Here is a 27733-nt window from a genome sequence, read left to right as displayed (position 1 = left end):
TTCTAACCTGTTAGCGTTACCATTACGGATTTTCAGCTGTAGACAAGAGTCATGATAGCTGTCCATTTCCTGGTTTAAAGTTTCTTAAAATTACTCTCTGTCCACCACAGTCTTACGATGGCTCACACAGTCCCATATTACGGTCACGTCCAAGGCATGCAGTGGGGCTGCACTGAACATACACTGGGTGTTGGAACCAGCTGTACCGGCCTTAAAGAAAGCAGGGTGCCGACCTGGGGTGCACGCCTGCGCCCAGCCACGCGCGGTGGTTGCTGGAAAGCAGGCGAGAGCCACGAGCCTGCCATTAAAAAGTACAGCTAAGTTCAGTAGGCTGTGGTTTCTGCTCTGTGGAGGTGAGTGGAAACCTCTCTGAATGGCAAGAATCCCTCCTTGTCTCCCACACTTTCGTTCTCCCACCCAACTCGATGCAAAATGCCTTCCTGAAAAAGACTTTTTTTTTTAAATTTAGATCGATTGTGGTTCCTTCACAGCCTGCTGTCACATAGTCTTGAACTATCAGTAACTGCAAATATTAAAAGGGAATGTAGCAAAAGCCAGACTCGTGACTCTCAAAACTAGCTGTAACTTTTTTTAGCTTGCTGCTATTAAAAGCCTGGAAAAGTTCTTACAGCCCATAGTTCATATCCTTGATATTTGTGCCTCCTACTCGAGCGGTGGGAGAGCCGTCATCGCCAGCCTGACGACAGCACGGTAAGCGGCTGCCTGCCCTCGCTAACGCATTAGGCAGAAACGCTTCTACGTGAGCGTTAGCCTGTACTTCGTTCAGCACCAAACCTTGAATACTTCCTAACGCCTAGTGGAACAGACAGATAACAGCAGGACGGAGAAACCTGCTGCGTAGCTGTCAGCTGTGAATATTCTGTGTTAGAAAAAAAATAATACAGCGTTTTTTCTCTTCAGAAGACCCTGAAGTTACTTCTACTGTGATCAGCGATGAACTCCTTGAACAAGATAATTATACAGCCCAAAGCTCTATTACATGCCCTGTAGGAAGAAAAAAAAAACCCCACATCTCTCTGCCACCTACTCAGTGAAAAGTGCTCAGGGAACATGAGTTTAAATTTAAGCTTCTGCAAAATCCAGCAGTATGAGGTAAAAATCTTGCTTTCCTCATTCTTTTAACAATGTATAGCCTCTACGAACCCAGCAGTTGCAGCAGGTCTGCTGTAACACTGAGAAAACTTGTAAATCCATGCAGGTTGAGGCAGCCCTGTATTTTATGCTATCGTAGAACTCGCCTTCAGAATACCAAGGCACATAAGCGAGGTCAAGTTGGGGAACAGAGAGTTTATGGATTTTGCTGCTGGGGAAGTCATACATTCGGCTGCTATTACTGAAAGGGGAAAAAAAGACCGTTCCCAAACTAAATTGTTTTATTATGTTGGCTTATGCTGAAGGCAGAATGGAGTGAGATCTAATAAATTTCAAGATAGAACTTTTTGCTACTTCAGGTATGAAGGATTTTATATGCTTCTTACATATCCTTTTATACAAACATGAGGCAATGGCTTCCTTCTGAGAATTTTATTTATTTGTTTGGGTCATGCATGTTCTTCTCATTCTCTGTATTTCCCAGGAATTGCTGGATCAGATTTCTGCTCAACTTCTAAGCTTCTCTCAAAATGGTATCATGAAGTGCAGTGGGTAACTACATTAAGTTAGTTTTGTCTATCTAACCTTAGAGTTAAAAACACAGATGTGTACTCTCTCTCCAAAACGTTCGTTGTATACCTTTTATATTAAAAAAAGAAAATTCTATTTTTAAAATTCATTGTTTCCATGCTGTGCTAATGCAGTTTTTCAAGGAAAAGTATGTCCCTAATCCTGCAGCCCACTTGAACATGGTCTAGGATTTAGCTTTCCTTCTCTCCCAGTTAATTTGTTTTCTGCCGATTTAACTGAGCAGCTGACAGTTAAATAACTTAAATTCAGTGTTCTCAGGAGATAGAGGGCTCGGTTTGAGTTTGGTTGCAGTGTAGAGTGATAAATACTGAGATAACTCCCTTATGCTGTGGAGTGGCTCAGACAATAGCAGTGTTCCAGATATATATATTCTTGTGTGATCTGAATTTATAACGAGGCCCTCAAACCCTTCTACTCTAATCATGTGAATAGGTGTGTGGATGAAGCGACATTCGGTTGTGCCATACTGCCCTGCGAAAGAGCGGAAGGGTGGATGGATGGGTAGATAGATAGGAAGTGTGCAGCAATACTGCTCTCCTTTCCTCTGTTCCAGGGTTAGACTCAAGGTTGTCTTGGCTTTTTTCCTTTTCTTCTTTTTTTGGCACTGTGCACTTTTGGAAGCGCATTCATCGGTGACCTTGTATTTCACCTTTCTGCTGTTGCTCAGTGTACTGAGAGCCGCAGCCTCCGGGGTGCTCGGCGGCGAGGCAGATGCACCAAGCCGTACTAACCGCCGCTTCACCCGCAGCCAAGCACATGGGTGAAAAACTGCAAAAGTGCCTGGAAGGAGCCAGAGGAGGACAGTCGGGGAGGCTGCCCTCAACCCCAAATGCCTTTTTGTGACTGCACGAATGGACTTCAAGTCTACAGCGAAGGCAGAGCCCCCTGTAAGGGACAGAACATGCAACGAGACCAAAATATGGGTTCAGAGTAGCTCAGGAACTGCTGCACGTTATTGAGCTTTGGTGTCGCTGGTTTCCTGCTGCTTGTAGGAAACGTGGCAAACACAGACCTGCCCTGAAAGCCTGGGAGTCTTCCCCATGGAGTTTGGCTCTGAACAGCCTGGCCACAAACAAAACGCAGAAAGGTCGCCTGCGATTTTGGTGGCTGTTTTTTGTCATTTACAAGACGTGAGCGATTTCTCGGACTTCCTACTCAGTGGAGAAAGTTTAAAGGTACCGAAGTTTCTGCCTGCAGGAGCAATGTGATTAATTGCTGAAGTGGTGTTCACCACTGACGCCATCGATTCGGTTTCAGCTGCCACGCTGTGCAGGCCTGGCTTCTCAGAGAAGCCACCTGAAATCCATCTCTTTGAGAAACCTGCTTTTCTGTAGAGCAAAAAGCACAGTAGACTCGAGATACGGATTATTGGAGGAGCATTATCTGAGCCCTTTTGAACTTTCTTCTCTGGGCAATGGACTGTATTGGGCTTTCTGGAAACAAATGGACTGTAGAAGTTAAGGTTTCTATTGCAATTGCATTGTGACCTCTTTTTTTGGCCTCCCTGCTAAAGAACTCATATCAACTTCTTTTGGGAAATTATGCTGATATGTTTCTTTTGCTCTGCTCCTAGAGTTCTTTCCTTATTTCTGGATTGTTTTTCTTGTTTTTTGAAACAAAACAAAGCCGACAATCTTAATTACATTTTTGAGCATTCTACTGCAAACCACCACTAACTTTTATTCAGTCAGGCAGAGAAGATGAGAAATAAACCTTAATAATACATCTGCTAATAATTAACTTGCATTTTGTTATCTGTATCCAATTTATTAGCTACATTTAATGATCCAGTAACTTCTTATAATAGATCTAAATCATGCATCAGTAGATAGTGTGATACCAGTTTTCATAATGCTGTTACTATATACACCTTGTGTGCAGCTGGAGGAACTTACTAGACCTGATTTCAGTAATTACACCGATCTAAAACAGATATAGCTTATGGCAGGACTGGGCTAACCACACTTAATGGCTTTTCTTAAAGTCCTACGAATACTTTTGTGTGAAATCTCCCTGTAAAATTTTAAGTCAATACCTAAGAGTTTAACTTTTCTTTTACAGTGAAGCGCTCTGGTGTAACGCTGGTGTGAAAATGACCGCTGGTGTTACAGAGTTGTTATTTTTGTGGCTGCGCAGTACCGTAACTAGCAGTAACACCCTACAGGGGCAGAGGGGAGCAAAATCAGGTGTGTCTAAAGGCTGCGTCTTTCTGCAACTCGATGCTGCTGCTCACTGGAGAGAGCACCTGCAAGAGCAGACAAGGCTTGCTCATGGTGTTCTGCCTTCCAGGAGGTCACTTCATTGTATCTTTTTCATGTCTCTCTGAATTTTCTTTGCTTCAAGTTTCAGCTTGGTGTTCTGTATTTGTTTGAGCAGCTCCAGAGACTCATGAACAGATTGAAATCCTGGTAGAAGAACACGAACAATTAATTAATAGTGGTTTCTTTCAATACATTAAAAGATTCTTTTTCTTTGCAAAGGTTTCTGACCCATGTTTAATACAGAGCACATTAAAGCTAGTCTATTTCATCATTTTATTGAATACCATGGACATGCATTAGCAGCTTGGGTTGCAAGCTCTGTGCTTAGGAATCGTATCTTCCAATACGCTGGACAATAACAAGCATGATTACACATAACCCTAAACCACAATTGACATCATTTGTGGTGTTGAGTAAAGAAAATACTACGTCTGTCTTTAAAATGAAGGGTATTAGCCTTAATGCATATTGTTCTTTCGTTGAGCATTGGAGTTTTATGTTTGGTTTGGGTTTTTTAAGGCCACAGTCCTTATTTTGAATCAAAGGCTCTCTGTTCCCATTGGATACTGACGCTGCTGGTCTGCAGCCTGCCTACCAGATAGCCAGGTTGGCGCTGTGCTGTCCCGGAGCTGTGTATTACAGTTATGCTTCATCTGAGGTGGTCGCTGTTCTGTTGTGCGCTTCTGGGAGAGCGGGAGCTCAGCTTCACCAGCTAAGTGTTTGTGCTGTGTATACAGGTGTATAAAAAGAGAGAAACGGGACTGTGCAGGCACACTTTTTTCAAAAAAAAGGAACTACAGAGCACCTGATGCACCTTTTCAGAACCACTGTGCAGTCAAATATGGTCAATAAAGACTCAAAAGGTAGAATCATGAGCTGCTGTTACGTAGCTGCTCCCAGATTGCAGCAGCCCTCAGATTACAATGTCATCGTCTGAGGGGGCTGGGGGGGTTTAGCCTGGAGAAGAGGGGGCTGAGGGGAGCCCTTCTCGCTCTCTGCAGCTGCCTGAGAGGAGGTTGTAGTGAGGTGGGGGTCGGTCTCTTCTCCCTAGTAACAAGCGATAGGACGAGAGGGAACGGCCCCAAGCTGCGCCAGGGGAAGTTTAGGTTGGGTATTAGGAAAAACTTCTTCACCGAAAGGGTTGTCAGGCACTGGCACAGGCTGCCCAGGGAGGTGGTCGAGTCTCCATCCCTGGAGGTACTTAAAAGAAGGGTGGAAATGGTTGAATCTCCATCCCTGGAGGTATTAAATGAAGGGTAGGTGTGGTGCTTGAGGATATGGTTCAGTGGTGGAATTGGCAGTGATCAGTTAGCAGTTGGACTTGATTGTCTTAAGGGTCTTTTCCAACCTTAACGATTCTATGATTCTTCACATTTGTCCAGCGTGTCACATAGGTGTTAACTTGTTAGCAAGCAAGCAGCCTAACAGTGGGTTAAAATTAATTATCTTCCTCTTCTTTTTTTTTCTCAAGTGCGTATTGTAACATGGCAGCTGATGACATGTCTTTCTTTTTTAACTGTTGTTTAATGTCAATTAATTTTGTGACTGTTACAGTCTAGAGAGTGTTCAACCAAATCACTGCATAGTGCTTGGAGTTTTACAGATTCCAGACAGGCCTCTGATCTCCAAGATGCCAATCTGTGCTGAAGCAGAGGCAGCTGCCGAGACAGTCTCTAGGCCTCCTCTGTGCCCCTTGCGCTGCTCCACACCTCCTCAGTGGCCTCTTTTCCTGCTTTTCGGGGGTCAGCCCCACCAGAGGACTGCCATGGGAAAGACCAATCCCTGGACTTGAGTTTGAACACAAGGATGGCCAAAGTTTGGTATAAACAGATCTCTTCTGTCGTTAACTTCTGCAGGCAGGAATTTGCAGTTAAGAACTCTCTCCTTTCAGCACCAGAATCTTTTGCTCTGAAATTTCTGAGCCCCAGCTTTCGGTGAGGTGCTGCCTTGTGCTCACTCAGATGGTCTTGGAGACAGGCAAGCCTTCCCGTGTCAAGCTGCACAAAGACTTCAGCTAATTTAGAGCTTGGTTTGCCTCAGCCCTGGATCAGGGCTTGTCAGTGGGTTGCAGATAATGAAGGAATTGGAGCTGAAGTGAAGAGCCGGGGTCCTCAGTCACAGACAGCTTTGAAGAAGAGAACCAGATGCTTGAGTTTCAAGTGAGAACATGTAAGATGTGATGCCCTTGTGTAATGAATTTCAGCCATCTGTTCCTTTGGAGAGAGGGCTGAGTGATTTTTTTGGATAACCTGATGCGTCCGCTGTGTTACCGTTACCCGCTGCAAGTGGAGGGAATTGCAACGGATTAGGTTTGAGTGGCACAGGGGAGATTGCGGTGGGAAAAATGTGCTTAGTGCCAGGTGAAGGCCTTTCTAATTGCTGCTGGAAGTTCAACAGCTAGAATCATCTCAGGTTGGCAAAGTCGTGCAGGCCCTGTGAGTTACACTGATGTGACTGTCCCCACAGGAGGCAGCTGCCACGTGCCCAGCAGAGGCCTGTGTCAGGGAGCTGCTGCTCATCCAGGTGCCTCTTTCTCCCGCTGCTGTTAGTTGAGAATGCGGAGTAAAACACGAAAATCATATAAAACCATCAAACACGGTCTCAGCAGCAGGATCTGTGAAAATGGGGATGACCTGTACCTCCCAGCGAAGGTTAGTGACCTTGCTAACTCTAAAAAATCTGGAACACAGGTTGTGGAATTGCCTTTTAAATGATCTTACCTTGAGACTCGTAGGAAAAGGAAGCGCCCTGTGTGCAAATGTCGTGCTGGCTGTTTGCAGAGACAAGCGGGCTAACCCATACACCTCTGTATATGGGGTTTGGGAGAGAAAAATAGTCATCTTAATGTCTTCCTGCCTTTACTGGGAAGTATTTTCTGGAGCAGCAAGTTACTGTAGAAATTTACTTTAAAAATAAATTGCATGAAAGCCCATCCTCACCTGATCTGTATTCGTTTTGGATTTCCTCAAGCTCCTTCCAGATCTGTCTTTCAAATCTGGTGATTCTTGCATGCAGCTTTTTTTCATCTCTTTTCATCTGGTTCAACTGCTTTTCCTGTTTCTGTGGTTTATCCATTTGTTCTAGCTTTAGCGACAGAAGTAAGATCTTTTCTTCTACTCTTTTTTCTGCTCTTTCCTTTAAATACATAACACAGGTAAGACATTTTAAATATGCCCACATTAACCTGCCCCCTGCCACCCACGCATTCAGTCAGTCTTGCTTCCTGATCCCACGCATGACAGCACCGAATAAATGGAGGTGAAGTCTGCTACGCCGGGGGATGTGTCAATCCTCTTCCCTAACCAACCAAATGAACCGCGAAAGAGGGGCTGGGCCAGGAGAAAGGTGCTTTTTAAATTATTATTTTATTTATTTCCTCTTTTTAAGTCCACTGATTTGCTGTCACACTTTGCAACAAGACCAGGAACTCAAAACAACACGTTTCAGGTTGCTTTCGCATGCCCATCTCAAGCCCAAGCGCCCCAGCCTAAGGGGTGCGACGCTGTGGTGTGAACCCAGCTCAGTTGCTGGCGTCAATAAGGAGGCTGAGCCCCGTAAGAGCTGCCTGACTGAGGGATGGCAAGCAGTCCTCTCCCTCTGTTGAGCTGCTGGAGGCAATTCCCCCTCCTCAGAGGGGTGCTCAAACCTGAGCCATGCAGCTGCCCACCCTTCCTTGGTGGTCAAGTTGCACCGAGTCCTCTGGTCAACTCGAAATCTGGTCAAAATCCTCCGACCTTTAGCCCTTGCAGCTTGGGGGTGTCCTGTGGGCCCAAGATAGTGGCTCTGCCTCCCAAGGAAGGTGTCTGCAAACCTGGCAGAGTTGTCTGAGCCTGAACAAAGTTCAGCACAGTGATGGAAACACCCTCTGAGTTTACGTGGTGCAGCGCAGGTGGCTGCTGGAGTGCGTAAGCTCCGGGAATACCCACGCTGCTGCTCTGTGCTCCCAGACGGCTCCGGCACCAGCACGTAGCCTGTCGGATCCATCGGCCCTCGGGTCCGTGCAGCCCCCGCCACGTGCCGGGTCGCGTGTCCTCTCAGCCCGATGAAAGGACATGAGCAGGACTGCTGCGCTGCCAGGGCCCGCTGCCGAGCCGGGACGAGAGCCCTCCTGGCACAGGTTGAAGCTCGTCTCCAACCGCTTTGTCTCCAGGGTTCACGATGGGGTTTCCTTCAGCTGCCAGGGACTGAGCTGTGCTTCCACTGGGGTGGCACCCAGAGGACCACCAGCTGCTCCGAGCACGGGGCGTGCCTGCCTGTACAGGTATGCATGCATAGAAAACCAGATGCACTCATTCAATCTACCCGAGAGTGTCTTTGAAAGCTTTAACTCCCGTTAACACTCTGTTTTTTGGCACAGGCTTCTCCCTTTGGGGAAGAGTAGCTACATATACTGGCATGTTTTCTGCAAAATAATCACAAAAACTATTAGCAGAGGAAGAGGATTCAAGCAGTAGCTTTGAGATAGCGGCTGATGCGTCAGAAATGTTTTTACTATCTTCCTGGCTGCACTAAGTGTTGGTTGACTGAGTACGGGAGACCACCATCAGGCAGGACACATGGGGGTTGAAGCTCAGGAGCGTTTCAGTTCCGAGCAACTTCTGAATCTGGTCTTTGATCAACAACCTTCATCCTGGGGCTAAGACATGGTGATCGTGTGCCGATCGCTTTTGACCTCGGAAGCGGAATGAACTGCACACAGCAAAGGAGGAGAGGCTTTAAAAGCGGTGAGGGAGTTAATTAAAAGGCCTTGGTCCTGTGCCAAGTGCTAACTGCTGCTGTGGAACTGAAACGCGCTGCGTTTCGGTGCACGGACTGCAGGGCAGTGAGGGCTTCTCTGTATTTAAAACCAGGCAGAATTTGCACAGGCGATCCGTTCCTTCTCTGAGCTTGACCATGAATGAGGCTGGGCAGTGTTGAGTGGTGGCACCGATGCTCACCTTGGGGCAGGAAAATGCCACTGTCGGGTACGTCAGGGCGGCACAGATGTGAAGTGGTGGAATAGTATGGGACGGCTCTTTCCTGGGATGCCTGAGCATTGTGGGATCTCCATCCTCAGAAGCCAAAATCACTTGGGTGAGGCTCAAGCCCTGAATTTGCAGTTGGCCCTCTTCAAGTGAGGGGTTGAACCCTGCAACTTCCAGATATCCCTTCCAAAACAAATTAATCTATGATTACATGATTTCCAAAACTCATGATTTTGCTGGCCGTCACCTGAGGCACCCGCTTTTGTGTAAGATCTCAGGGTTTGTGTGTGTGATTTGGTACCTGCTGGGATGACAGTGATGGGAGCGGTGCTTCTCATTCCCGGTGCTGGGAGGGCTGGAGGCCACCCCGGTGCCCCGGGCTGCTCTTCTGGGAAGTCTTACCAGTCTCTCCTTCACCACGTTAAGCAGCTGATGCCTGTGCTGGGCTTGATCTTCTTCAGACCGTGTCAACTGCGCTTCTGTCCACTTCTGATGGGTCTGCATCTGATTCCTGAAGTCACTTAGAGCACTTGTCAACCTAAAACAATGATTATATTTTTTAGTAACAAGACTAAGGTTTAGTCAGTGTTATGGGGGAGTCTTGAGTCACTTGACTAAATTATCTAAATTACTCTAAATCTCTTCAACAGCTTCGTAGGAAGCCCTGAGCTCCATTATTTTATTAATCCTTACCTTAAGGGTTGTACCTACATGCCAAAATGTGATTTCTGTGGTGTGGTCTACTTTAGAAAAATATCTGAGGGCTGAAAAATGTTAATTTTCCATTCGAATTAACTCTATTTGAAATGGGATGAAGAAACTCCACTATCCCATTAAACATCAACTGCATTGCTGGGCATCAGGGAGAGCAGCAAAATCACTTGTGGTCTGAAAGTGAAGTTCACAGGATAAAAAAAGTTTGTAACTAAAGGTTTACAAACGAAAAGAGAGTGCAGAGGTGCCTTTCAGGCAGCGGTTGGATAGAAAGTCTACCCGAAGGGAATCGAGCAGGCAGGACCCAGAGGAGACAGGGAGCCGCAGGCAAGAGTGGCGATCAAACACTGCTCGCATCAAATCTGCCAAATGTCAAGTTAAGGGGAACTAGATGGTTTAGATTTTAATTTTCTTATGCTGCAACACGTGACTTACAACATGCACCATGACCAGACATGAACTTAGGTCCCAGTTGTAGTCATATACATAAACCTTCATGCTAATGACCTGACTGTAAGTTTCACAAAAAATTTCAGTGTAATTGTATTAATTTCCAAAACGTGCTTGCATACAAGCAATGATCCCTTGAAATTTGTTCGGGCTTCAGTCAGGATACAACCCAACAGGTAAAGAGCAGGATCTTGTAAGTAGGCAATGCTTATGGCACTTCTAATTTCTAATATCACTTCTCAAAAGGGTGTTTCAGGTAAAGTGGGTTTTATACCGAATGATTGATAACAGCTCTGTATCAGTCTCATGAAGTGATAATTAGCATCAGCAGTCACTGTAAATGTGGTAAAAAACCCCATAATGATAGCAAAATATCTCTCAGCGATATGTTATTGCCGTTGACTATAGACTGTCTTTTCAAGGTCTTCTACATAAGCAGTCAGTAGTCAGCAGGCAGTACATAAACAGACCTAACGCCAGTTTACCACTATTACTCATTTTAGTAGTTCCAAGATTTGATTTTTCAAGAATAAAAACTAGTGTTGCGGTTTTCGTTTTCAGCCCTACCATGCACACGTGAACATGCACACAGGGTTTGCTTCCCTGAGCACTGACCTTTGCTCATGAGCAAATAAAATTATGTTGTGAACTTATGCTGATGATATAGACCAGCATCCAACCTGAGCATGGGAAGGGGAGGCATAATGAGCTTTTCTCACAGCCAACCGTGAGCCAGCGGACTGGAATAACAGGAGCCGCCATCCAAACCTTCCGGAAAGGCCGGGTAGGGACGGAGACAGCGCTCTGTCGAAGCCACCGCTGCCTGCCCTGAGGTCATCACTCACGGTGCAGGATCGTCACGCCTGAGGATCAGTGAGTGGGCTGCTCATGGCTCGACCCCCACGGCAGGCAGTGGCGGGGCTGGTGCCTCTTCAGACAGTTCTTCCGTGCAGTTATTTTCATATATAAATATGAAATGGGATTTCTCCTTTTGTAGCACTAGTGCTTTATTGTAAAATAGGTGCAGAGTGTTCACTTGTCAAATAATTATGTATTTTTAATTAGGCCAAGTTGGGAATGGTTGTTCTTACATGATAAATACTAGAGTTAGGGTTTTTTTCAATTTTTGGTGCTGTTGAAATTAATTCATGTATTTAAGCTGTTTCTGTGGATGACTTTCAAAAAGTTTTGCGGGTTTATACATATATATGTGTGTGCGTGTGCATGTGTATAAAATAAGGACATTTTCATCCATGAGGCATAGAACAAAGTTGTCACGGCATTGTTTGTGTTAAGATTACTGAATTTGGGGAATATCATTTTAACAGGTGAAGAAAAATTAACCATGAATGACAGAACTGATGGTCAGCTTTGTTCAAAGACTCAAAACCAAACTTTGAGCAGCTGGCAGCTGGCACCTGACTTTGCTCCGGTTTCTCCAAAGCTGGAAAAGGGGGAAGAAGGAAATATTTAAACCTAAAAATGAATCGACTTTTCAGTAACAGTGCCAGTGTGTACTTTTACGACTGCCAGACTGCAGTCCAAGACGACTGGGTCACAGAGAGCTGCGTGTCATCTGGAGAGGTGACCTGGGGCTTTAAAGCTGATTTAAACATGCCAGTTTTATGGGGAAGCTCCAGTCTGTTCCAGAAGTTAAGTTTTATTTCAGCTCTATAAAAAGAATATGTAAATCTGGTAGGCTTTTAAAGGAGCAATGTAAAAGGAGACAGACATTCCCCAGAGGGCATGCTATTTTAATTAAATTTTATATTAACTGGAATAAAACCTCAACGTTTAGTAAATAAGTATTTTGGATCTTATGTTAGATACACAATGGCAGCACATCTCAGTGCCTTGAAAGCCACCTCTTTTTGAGACTCCTGTTTCTGATGACATTTCAGTAAGGTCTCATTAACTTTTGAGAAACTTAGCGTTCACTGCAGTTCAGGTTTTGGGTTTCTTTCTTTTCAGGTATTGTTCCATTTATCCTTCCCTCTTATTCTGGTTTCATTTCTTGTCCCTTTCACATCATCTTGATCTCTGTCATTCACTGCTCACTCTCTCCCTGTTCCTTCTTCCCTTTCCCCAATTTTAATTCATTGCCCACTTTAGCTGTTATTTCCTCATTCACCCCCGCTCCTTTTCCTGTTCTCTTGATGAGAACTTTCTTCTGTTTAAAGTTCTATCCTATTTTTACCTCTGAATACTATTCAGATAAAATCTTAATTAAAATAAATCTTTTTCAAATACTTCGCCATTTTAAGGAGGGGAACTGTTGCCTTTGAAATATCGTTATTGCAGGATTATTATAATTAGATTTTAAATTATTTGTGCTGGCTCTTACAGCCAATGCTGGGCTGTTTTGCATTGTTCTGAATATGGATGCCAGATATTTTTGTTCATTGCATCCTTCCCTGGAGCTCCCTCCTCTCTAAAACTCATCAAGATTAAAATGGCTCCCTAGAAGGACAAATATATTGCGTAAGTAAGAAACAAGTAAATCGCAAACCCGTGGGCACGTGAGGCTGTGCAGCTACTTTAGCCTTGTGCCCACCTTCTTCATCAGCAGCACCCCTGCCCGAGGCAGCTGTCTAAGAAATGGGCAGATGGTGCAAGTGCATAAAGAAAATGCCTTGTTCTGCACATTAACCGAGTCACAAATTAGCCCCAATTATAATGGTAAGTAGCGCCTTTGTATTTGGTGCCTTTCTTTTACTTATGGGAAGTTAATTGGTTTCATACCTTTCTTCTCACAGGGTGGCATTTAACGCCTCATTCTAATAATTAGCCTGCACGACAATATACTTTCATTATGTATTTTCATTATTTTATGGCGTAGATCTTCATTAACCTTCTCTCAGTGTTTTGAATGGATGTTAATTAATGGGCTTGTTTTGCTCTTTCATAGCAACCTGTTCATCACACTAAAGCATTCAGGGTGAATTATCATAATGAAAAACTCTCCATCACCTACTTGAAATCCAGAAGTTGCAATTCGTGTTGTTGATCTCCCTGGACAGTCTTTAAATTCGAGCTGTGATCAGAGTTGGAAGTCTCTATCTTGCCTAATAGCTGCATTACCTAATGAGAATTCAAGACAGAATGCCTTTAAGAGCCAGACTATGAGCACTTACATTTAAATATGCATTATGACTGCAAGCACGGGAGAAAACTGCTGACATCAGGGTACAGCTACACAGAAACCAGCTTCCCTCACAAATAATTTTATTCCGTACAGACTGAAGGCTTGAGCTCAGAGACACCGAGGCTGTAAGACCTGCTGAAGTCAAAGTCTTTGTGGATGCAGGCTTCACTGTCACGTGCACGGGTGAGGAACGCCTTTTATATCTGAACAAGGCACCGGGCACTGCTCAAATCTCCCCAGCAGCAGCAGGAACCAAGGGGTAAATCCCTGAAAGCTCACGCGTGTGGCGAAGCGTTGCCTGTCCGACACCTAACGGGATCCCGAGAGCGAAGAGAGGAGAGGCTCGCCCGCAACAGCGGATGCTTCGCTGGCGGCAGCACTAAGGTGGCACCTGGGGGACCCCCTTCAAAGCACCTGCTCCCCCCCCTGCATCCAGGCTGGGGTGTGCGTCCCCGGGGCTCGGCAGCCCTGCTCTCTCTAGGCCGCAGGACGTCCCGGGCACCCGACGCCCTCCCACGCTTCTTTGGTTGGAGACACCCCCTTCCACAGCATCGTTCATTGCTGGGGCGAGGGGAAGAGAGGCTGCCTCGGCAGCCTGACCCGCGGGCTGCGGGCCTTCAGCTGGCAGGCAGGAGGCAAGATGGACTCACGAGCGAAGCCAAGCGCCCCGCGTCCTGCGGGAACGGACACTCGTGCTCTCCCCTTTGGCCCGATCACACTGGGCAGGAAAATCTGGAAACATCTCCTGTGGGAGTGGTTGTCTCAGCCCTCGGGGAGCCTGGCGAGCCAGGGCCCTCCGCTGCTGGGCCGTCGTCTAGAAGCGTCTGTCCCTGCACATCACAATTAGCGTGAAAGTGCGATGCCAAGAGCTCCCAACGCATCAGGGATGTGTTGGAAACGCGACGGATGCCCCAGCAACTGCATCCGCTATTTCAAGAGCAGTTGAATGTCTCTGCGCCTCTGGAAGATGGACAGCGAGCGACTCAGGAGACTGGAGTCCACCATTTCTCACGAGACCTCACCCTGCAGGAGTTTTGCCTGGACATTCCGGGTTACGTTACCTGCTGCTGCAAGTAGGCACCTGATCTCGACAGGCAGTCTGATGTGAGGGGTGAAGGATTCAGCCTGCCTACCCCCAGTTCACAAATTAAAGGAGATGTGAAATCCCAGCAGTTCTTTTCAGACATTTTACACCAGATGAGCAGAAAAAATCCCTGGCAAGGAGAGGCCACCTCCTGTTTGGTAGCCGTGCCACACCAATGCCAAAAACGTGCCACTGAAGGCTCATAGCTTTCACTTGGTACTTTCTTCCTTTACAACAGATTACTTCTTCCCAGAAATAATTTCTTTTCTTCTTTCCTACAATCAGGTGAGAGTAATTTTTTTCCCTTTTCAGCTGAGGAAGTTTCTTCTGCATCCTGCTCAATCCCTGCCCTGACTTATTTTACATGATTTTGTGTACAGTTTTTTTTGTGACTCTGACACACAAAACTGCTCCATTCCCAGATTCTAGGTTAAGAAGAATATTTTTTGCAGGTATTCAAGGAGGCAGATGCCCAACGAGTGTCTTTTAACAGAATGCCATGTAAGGCATCTCCATTTAAGTTCTGTTATGAGTAATTTTTCCTTGGAGAAGAGGACCTAAAATAGGCAAGGAACATGATGATGGGCTCTGTGCCTTGTGCAGCAGAAGATGCAGTCAAAATACAGTAATGAGATTATATTCGATGCCAGAGTGCATTAGAAATTGAATGTCCCACGTCTGCTCAATCCTGGTGGGCCTGGGCAACGTCTAGATTGGAGCACGAGCAGGGAACCATCATGCTGTGGGTTTAGAAAGCTGAATTTTTCCAATACTTGTAAAATATTAATGTTAATGTTCCTAATCCTTCTAGAGGGTCCAAAACTGCTGCTGAGCATAGTGAACCTCTCACAAGGAAAGGCCAGCTGTAAGGAATGATAGGCCAGCTGTTATCCTCTGTTGGCCTACCCACTCCATGGAGAAAAAAACACTCTCACACAAAACACCATTTCCCAAAACATTTTCATTGTTACAGTTGCAAAAGCCTTTGAAATACTACCAAAGTTTATATGGAGCTATATATATGCTGTTAGCTGCCTCCCTGCCACCACCTATAAAACTAAAGAAAACCCAGCAGATTTAGATGGCCTTGTTTAGCTCCAGAATGCCTGCACCCAAAATTTCCAGAGGCACTTGAATATTAACCGTAGTGAGAAGCAGAAATGGGTCATTTATGATCTGAGGATCCCCAAATCCTAGAATTTTTTTTAATCTGTTAGTACCTTACAACTATTATAAATGCCACTACCAGATGGAGACTGGTGATGAGTGGTGTCCCTCAGGGGTCTGTACTGGGTCCAGTACTGTTTAATGTCTTCATCAGTGACACAGACAGTGGGATCGAGGGCACCCTCAGCAGGTTTGCAGGTGACACCAAGCTGAGCCGTGCCGTTCACACACCAGAAGGACACAATGCCTTCCAGAGGGACCTGGACAGGCTGGAGATGCAGGCCCATGTGAACCTCATGGGGTCCAACAAGGCCAAGTGCAAGGTCCTGCACGCGGGTCGGGGCCACCCCCGGTACCAGCACAGGCTGGGGGATGGGGGGATGGGGGGATGGAGAGCAGCCCTGCGGAGAAGGGCTCGGGGGTGCTGGGGGGCGAGAAGCTGGACGTGACCCAGCAGCGTGCGCTGGCAGCCCAGACCCCCAGCCGTGCCCGGGGCTGCATCCCCAGCAGCGCGGGCAGCCGGGCGAGGGAGGGGGTCCTGCCCCCCTGCCCCGCTCTGTGAGACCCCCCTGCAGCGCCGCCTCCAGCTCGGGGCTCCTCGGCACGGGACAGACACGGGGCTGCTGGAGCGGGGCCAGAGGGGGCACAGAAATGCTCCGGGGGCTGGAGCCCCTCTGCTGCGAGGCCGGGCTGGGAGAGCTGGGGTTGTGCAGCTGGGGAAGGGGAGGCTGCGGGGAGACCTTATTGGGGCCTCCCAGGGCTTAAAGGGGGGCTGTGGGAAGGATGGGGGCGACCTTTTTAGCAAGGCCTGCTGTGACAGGACAAGGGGTGATGGCTTTAAACTAAAGGAGGGGAGATTTAGACTGGATATAAGGAGGAAATTTTTTTTACAATGACAGTGGTGAAACCCTGGCCCAGGTTGCCCAGAGAGGTGGTCGATGCCCCATCCCTGGAAACACTCCAGGCCAGGCTGGACGGGGCTCTGAGCGACCTGATCTGGTTGCAGATGCCCCTGCCCATGCACAGAAGGTTGGGCTATAGGGTCTATGAAGGTCCCTTCCAACCCAAACCATTCTGTGATTCTATGATTTAATGTACTGTACTCCTGGTTAGTTTTTCCCTTGCTTTTTTACAACTGATAACTGATTAACTATATAGACAAAACATACTGGTTTTTAAAAATATGTGCTCCTTATGTGTTGATTCTTATCCCAGTGGGGTCTGGGTTTAAACTAAAGGAGGGTAGATTTAGCCTGGACATTAGGAAGAAATTTTTTATGCTGAGGATGGTGAAACCCTGGCCCAGGTTGCCCCGAGAGGAGGTCGATGCCCCATCCCTGGGAACATCCAAGGCCAGGTTGGATGATTCCACAGTATCGTGGAAAGCTTGCTTTTTTAATTAAAAATCCTGACATATAAATACTGATCAGTCTTTAATATTGGTCAGCAATTAGGAATAGCAGCTTTATCTATATATACGTAGTCACCACTCACCATGTATTTCACTGTGGGCTTCTCTACTCACCTTCTTCTCAAAATCACCAACACAATTTTTGAGGGCAGAGTGAAGGCCATAAATTTCTTTATTGGTCTTCTGGGCCTCACGCGTGATCATACTGATGTCTCCCGACAGCTTTGCAATGCTTGCCTCGCACCTGCAGTCAAACCAGAGACAAGAGAGCCTCTGCAGGGGGCTGCTGGAGGGTGGCTGAGGGCAGACGCTGGTCTCGGTGCGCTGCCGCCAGATCAAATCCAGCCCCCTGGGACCACCCCGGTGAGTAGCAAATAGGCAGGGGACACCCTGCTGCAGCAACCCTGATGCCCATTCTGGTTTCAGACATTACTGTCCATTAAAAGAGCTGCTGGCAGCGTCGGTGGGGAAGCGGGAGGAAGCCAGAGGCAATGCCCTCAGCTGCAGCAGCGCTGCCCACGGGCTCCTCGTACAGCAAAGCTTCTCGCGGTGCCGCGGGCTCCCGGGGAGCTGCAGGAGGTGTCTGCAGCTCACCCTCCCACACCAAGTGCCCCCTGATTTCCCACTTTCCCATCTCTGTAAATTAAATTAAATTAAATCTAGAGTCCAAACCAAGAGGCTAATCTGCACTGCCAGCACCCCCAGCTTTCGGATGCCTACCAGGAGAGCAGCGCGCTGCTCCCACAACCACCCCAGCCTGCAGATGTTGGGGGAGATCACTTTTAGAGCAAAAAAACCTGTGGTGTTTTGTAAGGAGCATTTGTCGTTTGCTATTTTAACTCTTTCAGTTCCATTCACCAAAATACCTCATCACCTTTTAAATGGACAAGCGAATGATGTCAGGGTGGTGGCATTAACTGAGTAGCCCAGGGATCAAATAGCATTGAACCAGCTGTGCTTTCCAGGTGGAACGAATGACCGTTTCCACCCTGTCTTTACTCTGTGATATATACACACACATTGTGTACGTATAGTATACATGTATAAATGTACATATAAAAAAATATATATTTTAACATAAGAAAGAATACTTTCTTTAATGTAAATGAAATTATACCTATAAAATTTTACATGTACTTAACATGAGCAAGCAGATGCAGACATCCCCTTCTCCTGCACGTTGGCCCCCCCAGGAGAACCGCCTGCACCAGCGCAGGCAATACATAAGTGTGTGGGAAAATACCTTAAGGCCACAAGGTAGTGCACATTTAATATAAATAATAGAACAAAAGTTGAGAGAGGAAAACAGCGAAGTTTTAAAATGCCAGGGAAATTATCCTCCGAAGCACGGCCACCAAATAAAGCTGGTGCTGTTGACAGATAAAGGATCTAGAGAGAAATTTTGACAGTTTAAATAGACCATTTTTTTGTCATCTCCTGATGATGCCTAGATATTGTGATACACCTACAGAGTGTGTAGATCAAGGAAATAATAAAAAAAAATGTTACTGCAGATAATAGAGGCTTTGTACAAAGGCCAGAACTATCATCAAAGGAAATCATTGATTTTGAAAACAACTACAAAATAGCGGAGAAGGTGAACGTGGATCTGGAGAAGGAGGGGGCTGTTCCAGAGCCGGCTGGCGTCACCGCTCCCCCGGCTGCAAACCTAGAAAAGAAGCCGAGAGCCAGCGAGGGGAGGGTGCGGGGGGACCGCGGTCCCGGGGGGCCGGGGGCTGCTGGCGCCTGCAGGGCTGGGTGGAACGGCTGGGGTACAGGGGCACGGGCGGGACGAGGCTGGTGGCTGGCTGGGCGCACACGTAGCCCCGCAGAGGCCGGGGTTCACCGCTCCCTCAGGGAAGTCCCTCCCCGAGACAACGATTGCAAGGCTTTGCAAGAAGTGCACAGTGTGAGAAAGAAGAGGATTAATGGATCTGTAGCAGTAAGACGACATGACTTCAGTTACAAGCGAAACAAACGTTTATATTCTATACAGATAATACTTAAAAATAGAGGATTTGACAATAGGATCCAAAAACCCAAGCACTAGGCTTGCAGCGTGGGATGAATGCAACTACCTCCGCGTGCCTGTGGAGCCTGGTGGGTCAGAGCTGTGCCTGGGGACCTGCAGGCATGGCAGGCTTTGCGAAGACCCTCAGCACTGCTGATGTGCCTTAAACCTCTGGGCCTGCTCAGATCTCACTGTCCCTACCCATAATGTTGTTGTTATGCGCAAAGTAGTTAAACGCATTACTGCCGTTTGGCAGATCGAGTCCTGACGAGAATGGGGATACCTGGGACCTGCTTAAATCTTGCTCTGGTTTGGTGTTTCATGTAGAGGACATTCAGCAGCTTATGGTGAGGTCGTGGCTTTCCAGTCATAGAAAACAGAGGCCAGAAGGTGTGCAAGCAGCAATGCAGGCAGACTGGAGTGGCGTGGAAAGTGTACTCCTATGAGATTTGCATACAAATAATTAAAAAATATAAAGAAATAAAAGCCTCTGGTGCTTATATGAAATTATTTAATTATAGACAGGAATATAGCTACCTGCTCTATGTTCAAGGAGCTTTATCCTCCAAAGACAGGGAGGGAACAGTATATATTGCACTGCTTCTCCCGGTGAAGTATTGCATTTTCTGAAGGGTCAAGTAACTTCACAGGAATGCACCAGGGCTTGTGATTGCCTAGTGCTACATTGGGCTTTTTCTCTGAGCAATGAAAAAGTTCACGAGAAAAATAAGTAAAACATAACCATCTGTGCAAAGTGCATTGTTTACTCATTCGTGCGTTCAGTTATTCCTTCATTGGTGAGGCTGAAGAGAATTAATTAATATTTATGAGAACTGTGGGGTTTTTTACAGTTGATTACCTAATCCTTATTACTGTAATACATATTCCCATGCCCGAAGGAATTCTTGTAAGAGTTAGTCTACAAATAATATATATAGTTAACTCAGTGGGAATGCCACTATAGCTGAGATGCTGAAGGCTGTTTTTTTTAAAGATCATTGCAATTTGACACATAAATGTTTACACAGTGTAGAAATGTAGTCATAAGGTTCAAGAATTAATGGACAACCACCTCAGTAGTTGGCAAAATGTCTCCACTTGTTTTTCAGGGAAAGATAAAGAATAGACACAATTTGAATTACAAGAGCTAATCCACATTAATCCTTTACACATGGTAGAATACAGGAGGATGAATCATCTGCTGTGAGAAAGAGCAGTGGCTCCATTTCAGGTTCATTTCATCCTAGATAGTCTTGGATTAAGCTTAGGCTACAAATCAAGAGGAAAACTGTCATTGCAAGTTTGCATTTGGAAGATTTCTATTAATTCAATAAATGTAAATTATATGAACACGTGCATTCGTCTCCTGCCACTCTGGGCTCTTTTTAATAGACACAGAAATTTTAAATCCTGAAACTCAAGGTCAAAGAAATGTGAAAAATCGAAATATTAATCATCAGTATGATGGCAGTCCTCTGTCAGTTCTGGCTCGCTCCTCAACCACGATGCTGGGGGCAGGTACGCAGTTAAGGCTTGGCATTTCCAGAGGGGAACTTCCGCAGCAAGAAAAACAAAGTGCTGGTGATTCATGAATCACATAAAACTATACTATGCTTTAGCTTAATGGTAATCTTTTGCATAAAACTACATTATAGTACTGGTGTTGAAATGCCGCTGAAATGCCAGCTCTGACTCTGCTCACCAGTGTTTTTGGATGAAGCTAGAAAACATGCTGTTTTCTTCTCTCTCGCCTTAAAAATAAATGGGGTCTAAGGACTCAGTTTCCAACATCGTAAAACGCTGGTTTTTGGCGCCCTCGTGATAGTTTTTTATGTGTAACGGCATATGTGTTCTTTGGGATCCTCCCCTCCACCCATTGGCAAAGGCCAACCAACCACCCAAAAAATAGAGGCTGAGGAAGAAGGACCTCACAGGAGGTGTTGTGGACCTCCACGAGTGCTCAACCTCTTGTCTCTTCTGGCTGTTTTTGTTTTTCTTTACACAAATAGAGTTGGATTGGTCATTTTTTCCTCCCATAATTACCCTCTTTTCTTGTTTTTCCCAAGTGCTTTTTCTTTCCTTTGCTTCTGGCAAATTCTGCACAGAAGATGGGAGCAAGCCCTGATGCAGCTGATGAAGGGAAGCATCACACACAGGAAAGCACTGGGGAAAGAGGAGTGAGACGCTTCCCCCATCAAATGTTATGGCTTTGCTTACAGCGTATTGTCTAGAGAGTCTGCCGACCCGAATTGGAAAGCATCAGGAGGCTCTTGCAGGATCACCTCCTACTTTGTTCCAATGCTAATCAGCCACGAGGTTAAAAAAAACCCATCTTTTTCCTGCCAACTTCGAATGTGTTGGCTTCAGCTTCTCATTTTGGATTCTTGGGTCTCTCTGCAGTAGTCTGGAGTCCTTCGTTACCCTGTGATTTTTCTCCTTTCTCTCCTGGTAGTTATACATGGAAATGAAGATATCTCAGGATTTTTTTTTCTATAAGCTATATATAGACGTAGAGTTTCCCAGCCAGAAATTTTCCTCATCCCACCATCACATTCCTGGCTCTTCTTTACACCATATCAAGGGTTTAATTTCAGAAAGGGGACTCTGGGCTCGGTACAGTATTCTGGTATCGATCTCTGCCGTACATAGAGCTAAAATAACCTCCCTATTTACGGGTCCTCTGCTTCTCTTGTCTGAGGCCATACTCCTGGCATTTCTGATGCTGCATCTTTGTAAGAGCTCACAGTCAGTTATTTACCTGCCATATTCCCCAAACTTTTCAGGGGCTATTCAGTAGTGGAACAGTCTTTTGTTGGGTTTATAAAATACATATTTTTTTCTCCATCAGCCCACATTGCCAATATCCCTGGTTATTCTCAGTTACCACCTTGTTCTCACTGACTAATTTCTGTGCTATGCACAAATGTCAATAGCAGCATTTTATATGAAAACATATGACTGGCCTCTGAGGAAAAGAAAAAAAATCAGAAACACACCAGTTCAGGGAGATTTCTTCCGTAATTATTGCTTTTTCTGATATATCAGTTCAGACAGTTCTTAATCTATAAGCTCTCTTGATATCACATAGCACAGTTTCACTTTGTCTGTCTTTTAATCATAATATTTTGCGTTACTAAGGGCCCCACAGAAGTCCACCTATGTTACATGTACATGTAATTACTTGTAGCAATGAAAACTTATAATCTCACCAAAAGAAGAAAAGTTTGCTCAGCAAGGCGTACTTTCCAAGAGAGGAAGTAAAGATCTTATTGAAACAACAGGAGAGTTTAAGTAGGAGGAAATAATCACTTCAGCTGAAGTCTAGCCAGGCTGGAGAAGAAAAAATTCTTTGAAACATTAAGTGTACGATGAAGAATGAGACAGGAAAATACAGTTATTTTATCCTGCCTTGACAATTTTTCTAACGTGGAGAGTGTGAAGCACAGATCTGGCACTAAAATGGAGATATAAAATGAGCGCAAAGTACATTCATGCCCACTCTGAATCTGCTCCGCACAAATGGACTAGCAGAGATGAAGATGAGGACCATCGTGCATTCCTTACCTTGCCACTCTTCCACGCAGGTCTCCGAGACCCTGGATGTATTTATGGTCCAGACTTTGAACAGCAAAATTAGTTTCTACCGCGGCACCATCCCTTGTTCTTATTTGCCTCTCCAAAACCTGTAAATTCAAGAAAATCAATGCACTTTTGGTTTTCTGCTTTGGATTTTTTTTTTGGTTGGCTGTTTTTTTTTTTGTTTTGGTTTTTTGTATTTGTTAGTTTCAGGGTTTTTTTATTTTTTTAAATTATTATTTCAAAATAGGGTTCAAAGCACCATTTATGGCAATAGATCAAAAAGCTTGTTTTTCTTTCCTGGGGAAATTAACGGCGTATTTTCCTTTCAAAAATCTATATCTGCATAAACAATATGTCCATTTTTCCCTTAAAAATGTGCTTTATGTTGAAAAGTCTAGCAGGCAAAAATTAGGAAATGTAAAAATTGGGAAATAAATTTTATTGTGTGCCCCCCCCCCCCCATCATCTGCAATAGAGTGCAGCTGATAATAAATACACTGGGGTTTTTTAAGTCAGGCACCTTTCACCAGGGGGTACCAGGTTCCTAGGAGGGAGGCAATAGCTAAGCTGAGTGTTTTGCAGCAGCCTGAGGGCTTTGCAGCAAGGCTTTGCAGGGTGGACAAGGCAGAGCAGCGATGGGCACAGGATCTCTGCCCCGAGACCAGCCTGCCCACACTGCAAGGGTGTGAATACTCGTGTCCGAGCTAATGCACCACGCTTGGCATGTATCAGAACACGTCCCTAACACGTGCAGTCCTGCACAGAGCAGGTTTTGGCTCCACCGAAGGCGTGGACCGGCTGCTAAAGCACATTACAGATATACCCACCCGGCCCCGAACGTGGGTACGGGTCCGTATAAGCAGCTTTTTAATGTCTCGTTTTACCCTTATTGGTCAGTATGTGGCCTCATTTCTGATTTATTGCACAGTATTAAAAGTCTGATCTAAAGATGGAAGGAGTAACCGCCCTGCAGGCTCTTCCGAAGTGGCTCATCTTGATGGAATCTGAATGTGTCAAAAGCATTAATTTTAGGAAGCCCTTATGCAGCCACCGTGGCCTTTTACAGATATGGTGCGGAAAGGGGGAATGATTTCTAAAATCTCACGCTTTTACTTCTCAGGTAGAAAGAAGAGGCCTGGGGCTGATTGATAGTTCAGCGTAATTCAGCACTACACGGCACTTCTGGTCAAATCACAGCTTTTACCCTTTTTAATGCAAATATCCTATTTGTGCAAAAATAGAGTGGCTTTTATTGGCCTTTTAGCTGAAATGTTCCCCACTGAGCAATATTTTTTTTTTAAAAAAATATATATAGGAAAGGCCAAATATCAAGGAAAATTTCAACTGCAAATACTTAAAGTTTGGCAAAACTGTTGCAGATGGGTTTGCCCATCCCACGGGTCACGGAGGCTGTGGGAGGGCACGGGGACAGTCCGGCTGGGTGTCAGCGGGGTTGTGCCGGTGCCCCGAGCTCGTGTGGCTGGACACAGCGTCAGACCCTCTTCCCCTGCGGCCGTGCCCCTGCAAGCAGCGCCAGGGCAAACGTTTCCCCGTGGGCTGCAAGAGGGGAAGGCGCAGTGGCACGTGCAAATACCCCCATCACCGCTGTCCCACTTCTCCAGCAAAAGGAGACAGCGTCTGTTAAAAGTGGGGCACTGGTGAGTGGGGAAAGCAACGATAATTGTGGTGTAAAATTTGTGTCAAATCTGTCATCTATGCAGTTATTCCTGAATAATCCAGGCTCCCCTGCACACAGAGTATGGATAACTGAAATACTGAGCCGGGACCGGGTATTCCTGTTTTTGTTCTGCATCAGAAAATACTGTTCTCAAAGGGTTTAATGTACTGTACAAGTCAAGTGTATTTTTGGCAGTGTATTTGGCAACACAAGTCCGATGCCACAAGCCCGCGACGGTGGAGGCAGAGAGTGGGATCATTGCTCCCTCGCCGGCAAATGCAGCGTGAGACGCTCGTTCATTAGGATGGAAAGCAGCAGCCTCCTGCTTATCAAGGGGAATCAATATTCCCCCTCTCCAGCTAGTTCCCTGGGCTGCTCACCAACCCTGGGCAAGAGAGAGCCACACGCACAACATCGTGCCTGTGACTGATGGTGACCCTTAGTCTGCGTGCAACCCCTAGGGGTTTAGCATTGATGCTTTCCTCTTGCAGTTTGCAATCCTCTCCTGGGATTGTCAAAGATATCTGTGAAGGGTCTGGTCATTTTCCACCTGGCGCTAATTGCTTTAACATCCCCAGTGCAGCAGCAGCCAGGGTGTTTTTCTGGCTCTGCCAGAGGGTTGTGTTCACTTGGGCTCAGCTTCATGCCTGGTGGCAACTGCACGCCAGCATCTTCCCCAAAGCAGGCTTTTTTGGAGGATATTCTTCCTGCTTTGGGGAAGATCTGGAGTGTGAGTGAGTCACATTTCCTGGCGGATCCTTTTTTTTTTTAAAAAAAAAAAAAGCTTGAGAAATCGACATTGCTCAGTCACTGTCATTTGCTGTGTGCCAGGAGCAATTCTCCAAACCTCCACAAATTCTGTAGTGGTTTTGGTTGACATGCCTCACTGCGCTGTTTTCTGTGCTGTCAGTGCTCTGCCCTTATCGAATCCTCACAACCAAAATACGGGAAGAAAGCACGCACCTGAGATTAGGACCTAGAGAAGAGTAATTTACAACCAAGGGAAAAGATGGGGTTTAGATGCTAACAGCATCTTAGTTATTCTTCTAGCAAAACAGTCCTATGCATACCTGGTCCAGAGGAATTGGATGATCTAAAAGAAGTAAGTCATTTTATAGCATTTCTTATCACCATAGTATCAAAATCTTGAAGATAAAATCAGTATGAAATGAGCACAGACCCTAGTTTTAATTCAGTTTAATTTCAGGTGAGCCATGATTGCACACTTCTTAGGATAAATGTACAGAAGATCAAATATTCCTCCAAGTACATGAAAAATAAGATGTATGGTGAATTTGGTGGCATTTGTAAGACTTTTAACACTTTAAAGAACAAAACAAATCTCTGGAGGATTCTATTTAATGATATTTTTGTATTTTACACCTTGTGCAAAAAGAAAAGCCAAACGGTGTTGGTAATTTTCACATATAAATTTGACAAATAGCAGCAAATAAGTCAATGTTTTTATCCAGAATAAGGGCATCACATGCATTTCCAACGCAGAACCATCAGTCAGTTTAAATAAAATGTGAACCTGATCCTCCATTTCGGTCTGCAGTGAGCTTTGTGAAGAGTTTCAGCAGTATTTGATTGTGTTTGCGTGCAGAAGTTATGTAAAGCAGTAGACCATCTGCATTAGGAAAACTGAGAAACTTGAGGAACTAAGAATCAAGAACTACAACTAAGAAACCCAAACTTGATTCTGGATGATTTATGTTAGATGAAAATACAGTTTACGCCTTATTTCCCTTGAGCTCAATCTCCCTCCCTCCAACAAAACTGAAAGCAAACAGAATCTGAGCCTTTGAATTAAAACCACCCCAAGGCTCATTAATCTGCTTTTAATTTCATTTTACTTTCCTTTTCTTCGCTTTACTTTCCCTAGTTCCCTTCCTTCTGTTTTCACAAGTAACTGCAAGTGCCACTACACAAGAAAAATCAGAATTTAACTACAACACAGTGGTCATGTTGAGTACTTTTCTTCCCCTGAAGCCAATATTACTGCTGAGCAGACCACAGTGTAGAGCTGCACCGCTAAAGCAGGGAAAGGGGCCTCGGCACGTGTTACCTCAATGTCCTGGCTGAGCTTTTTAACGATGCTCGTAACGGTCTGGATGTGGTTTTCCAGCAGCTGCTGGGCAGCAGTTGCTCCGTGCTGAAAACCTTTGCTTCCCTGGAGGCAGGAGAGGACGTCGTCTTTGATTCGGAAAGCCTGATGGAGGAGGAAAGCCGTAGTCCTCTCCTGGGTGGATAACCGCTCTTCCAGCAGGCGAGCCCTGACCCCAGGGCAAGGAGGAGGGGAAGGGTCTCTCCTGTGAACACCAAAAACTCTCATGTCACGCCGGTCAAGGCACGCAAGCCAAGGGATGCGAGTATTGGTCATCTCCTGCCCACAGTGGGACCAGTCTCAGCCCCGGCTGTCCAAATTGCATGTTGTACCAGGGGCTTTGATGCTCCCGTGCATTGTTTGTGCACCCCTGCAATGCCACTAGTAGCAACAACGTCTCAACACAGGGCTAGCTTTGGCATCGGCCCCATTAATGGCCTCGGCGACGTCAATGGCATTTTTGCAGCTATTAGGCAAAACCATTACAGTTTAAGGACCTGGACCGATTTTTCAGAGGCTTCAAGGTACTTCTGTAATACACCATCATTGCAGTCCTCATTTTAGCCTCTTCCTATTTCATTTTAAATAAGGGCAAAACCAAACACAGCCAGTGACCATCTTTGGAGAGACCCCGGCGGATACGGCGATGCTCGTGCAGAGCATCCCCAGGAACACACCCTGGCTGAGAGCAGCCAGAAGGAGAGCTCGAGCCAAGTACATCCATGCTTGTGTTTGGTTTTCCCTTGTATTATTTACACCTACCCAATGGAAACAAGCCTGAAATCCTAATGGTTTTCTTTCAGCTACCCACTCCCCATCCGCCTGCTGAAATCAGGGGAATGAGCCAGGGGCTCAAATACGATCAGTGAAACAGCGTATAAATATAGAAGAGAGGAAGGATGTTGCAAGGAACTGGCAGGTACAAAATGAAGCTCAATTTAGATAGGCACAATCTGGACTTTGATGGAAACTAGAGTCTCCACTTTTTTGTAAAAAGCCAGAAAGATATTTAAATACTGCAGAAATTTGGGCTTGTATGTTATCCAGGAAATGAAATCTGTTTTACACCTTAGTTCAACCTGAATGTAATTTTTTTTTAGTGCTTTCAGAGCTATATGAAGTACCCTTTCATCACGCAGTTTAGCTAAACTCTTTATCTTAATGATGAAGCAAAATACCCAGTTAGTCATTTGCGGAAGAAGTCGTACAGGTTTTCTCCGATCTCTGCTTTTAGACTGCTATAAATAAAAGTTCTGATGTAGAAATCATTTTTTAAAAAGAAAGGAGAAGAGAAGAAAGTTCAGCCACCCTACTCAATCAATACACAAAATGCAAAGACGACAGTTTAATGACTGAAGTGAGCCTGAGGATGCTCTGCAACAAATTTTACAGCCATATGGGCTGCAATGATGTTCTGCAGCTGGCTGATGTCTGTGTGTACCAGGAGCTGCTTTACAT

The 27733-nt window shown here is 45.6% G+C and overlaps 1 protein-coding gene across 1 annotated transcript; it reads right to left on the bottom strand.

Annotated features, from left to right (window-relative positions):
- Positions 1–4002: 4002 nt before the first annotated feature.
- On the bottom strand, positions 4003–26551 carry FAM81B (family with sequence similarity 81 member B). Its single transcript, XM_064439566.1, has 7 exons — positions 26237–26551; positions 22476–22594; positions 17015–17144; positions 13068–13174; positions 9332–9467; positions 6905–7100; positions 4003–4109 (listed from the first exon to the last, which is right to left on the bottom strand). The coding sequence occupies exons 1-7, from the start codon at positions 26549–26551 to the stop codon at positions 4003–4005; spliced, it is 1110 nt and encodes a 369-aa protein (XP_064295636.1).
- Positions 26552–27733: the final 1182 nt, after the last annotated feature.

This window comes from Phalacrocorax carbo, chromosome Z (assembly GCF_963921805.1).
Source record: "Phalacrocorax carbo chromosome Z, bPhaCar2.1, whole genome shotgun sequence".
Lineage (NCBI taxonomy): Eukaryota > Metazoa > Chordata > Aves > Suliformes > Phalacrocoracidae > Phalacrocorax > Phalacrocorax carbo.
The sequence above is the reverse complement of the archived record's forward strand: the minus strand, read 5'-3'. Positions and strand labels throughout refer to the sequence as shown.

Excerpts from the sequence above, each read along its gene's own strand:
- FAM81B (XM_064439566.1), bottom strand. The coding sequence starts at position 26,551 with ATGACCAATACTCGCATCCCTTGGCTTGCGTGCCTTGACCGGCGTGAC. Across the intron at positions 9,468-13,067 it reads TTGCAACTTCTGGATTTCAA|GTTGACAAGTGCTCTAAGTG; the intron begins GTAGGTGATGGA and ends TCATTGTTTTAG. Across the intron at positions 7,101-9,331 it reads ACGTGGTGAAGGAGAGACTG|GAAAGAGCAGAAAAAAGAGT; the intron begins GTAAGACTTCCC and ends ATGTATTTAAAG.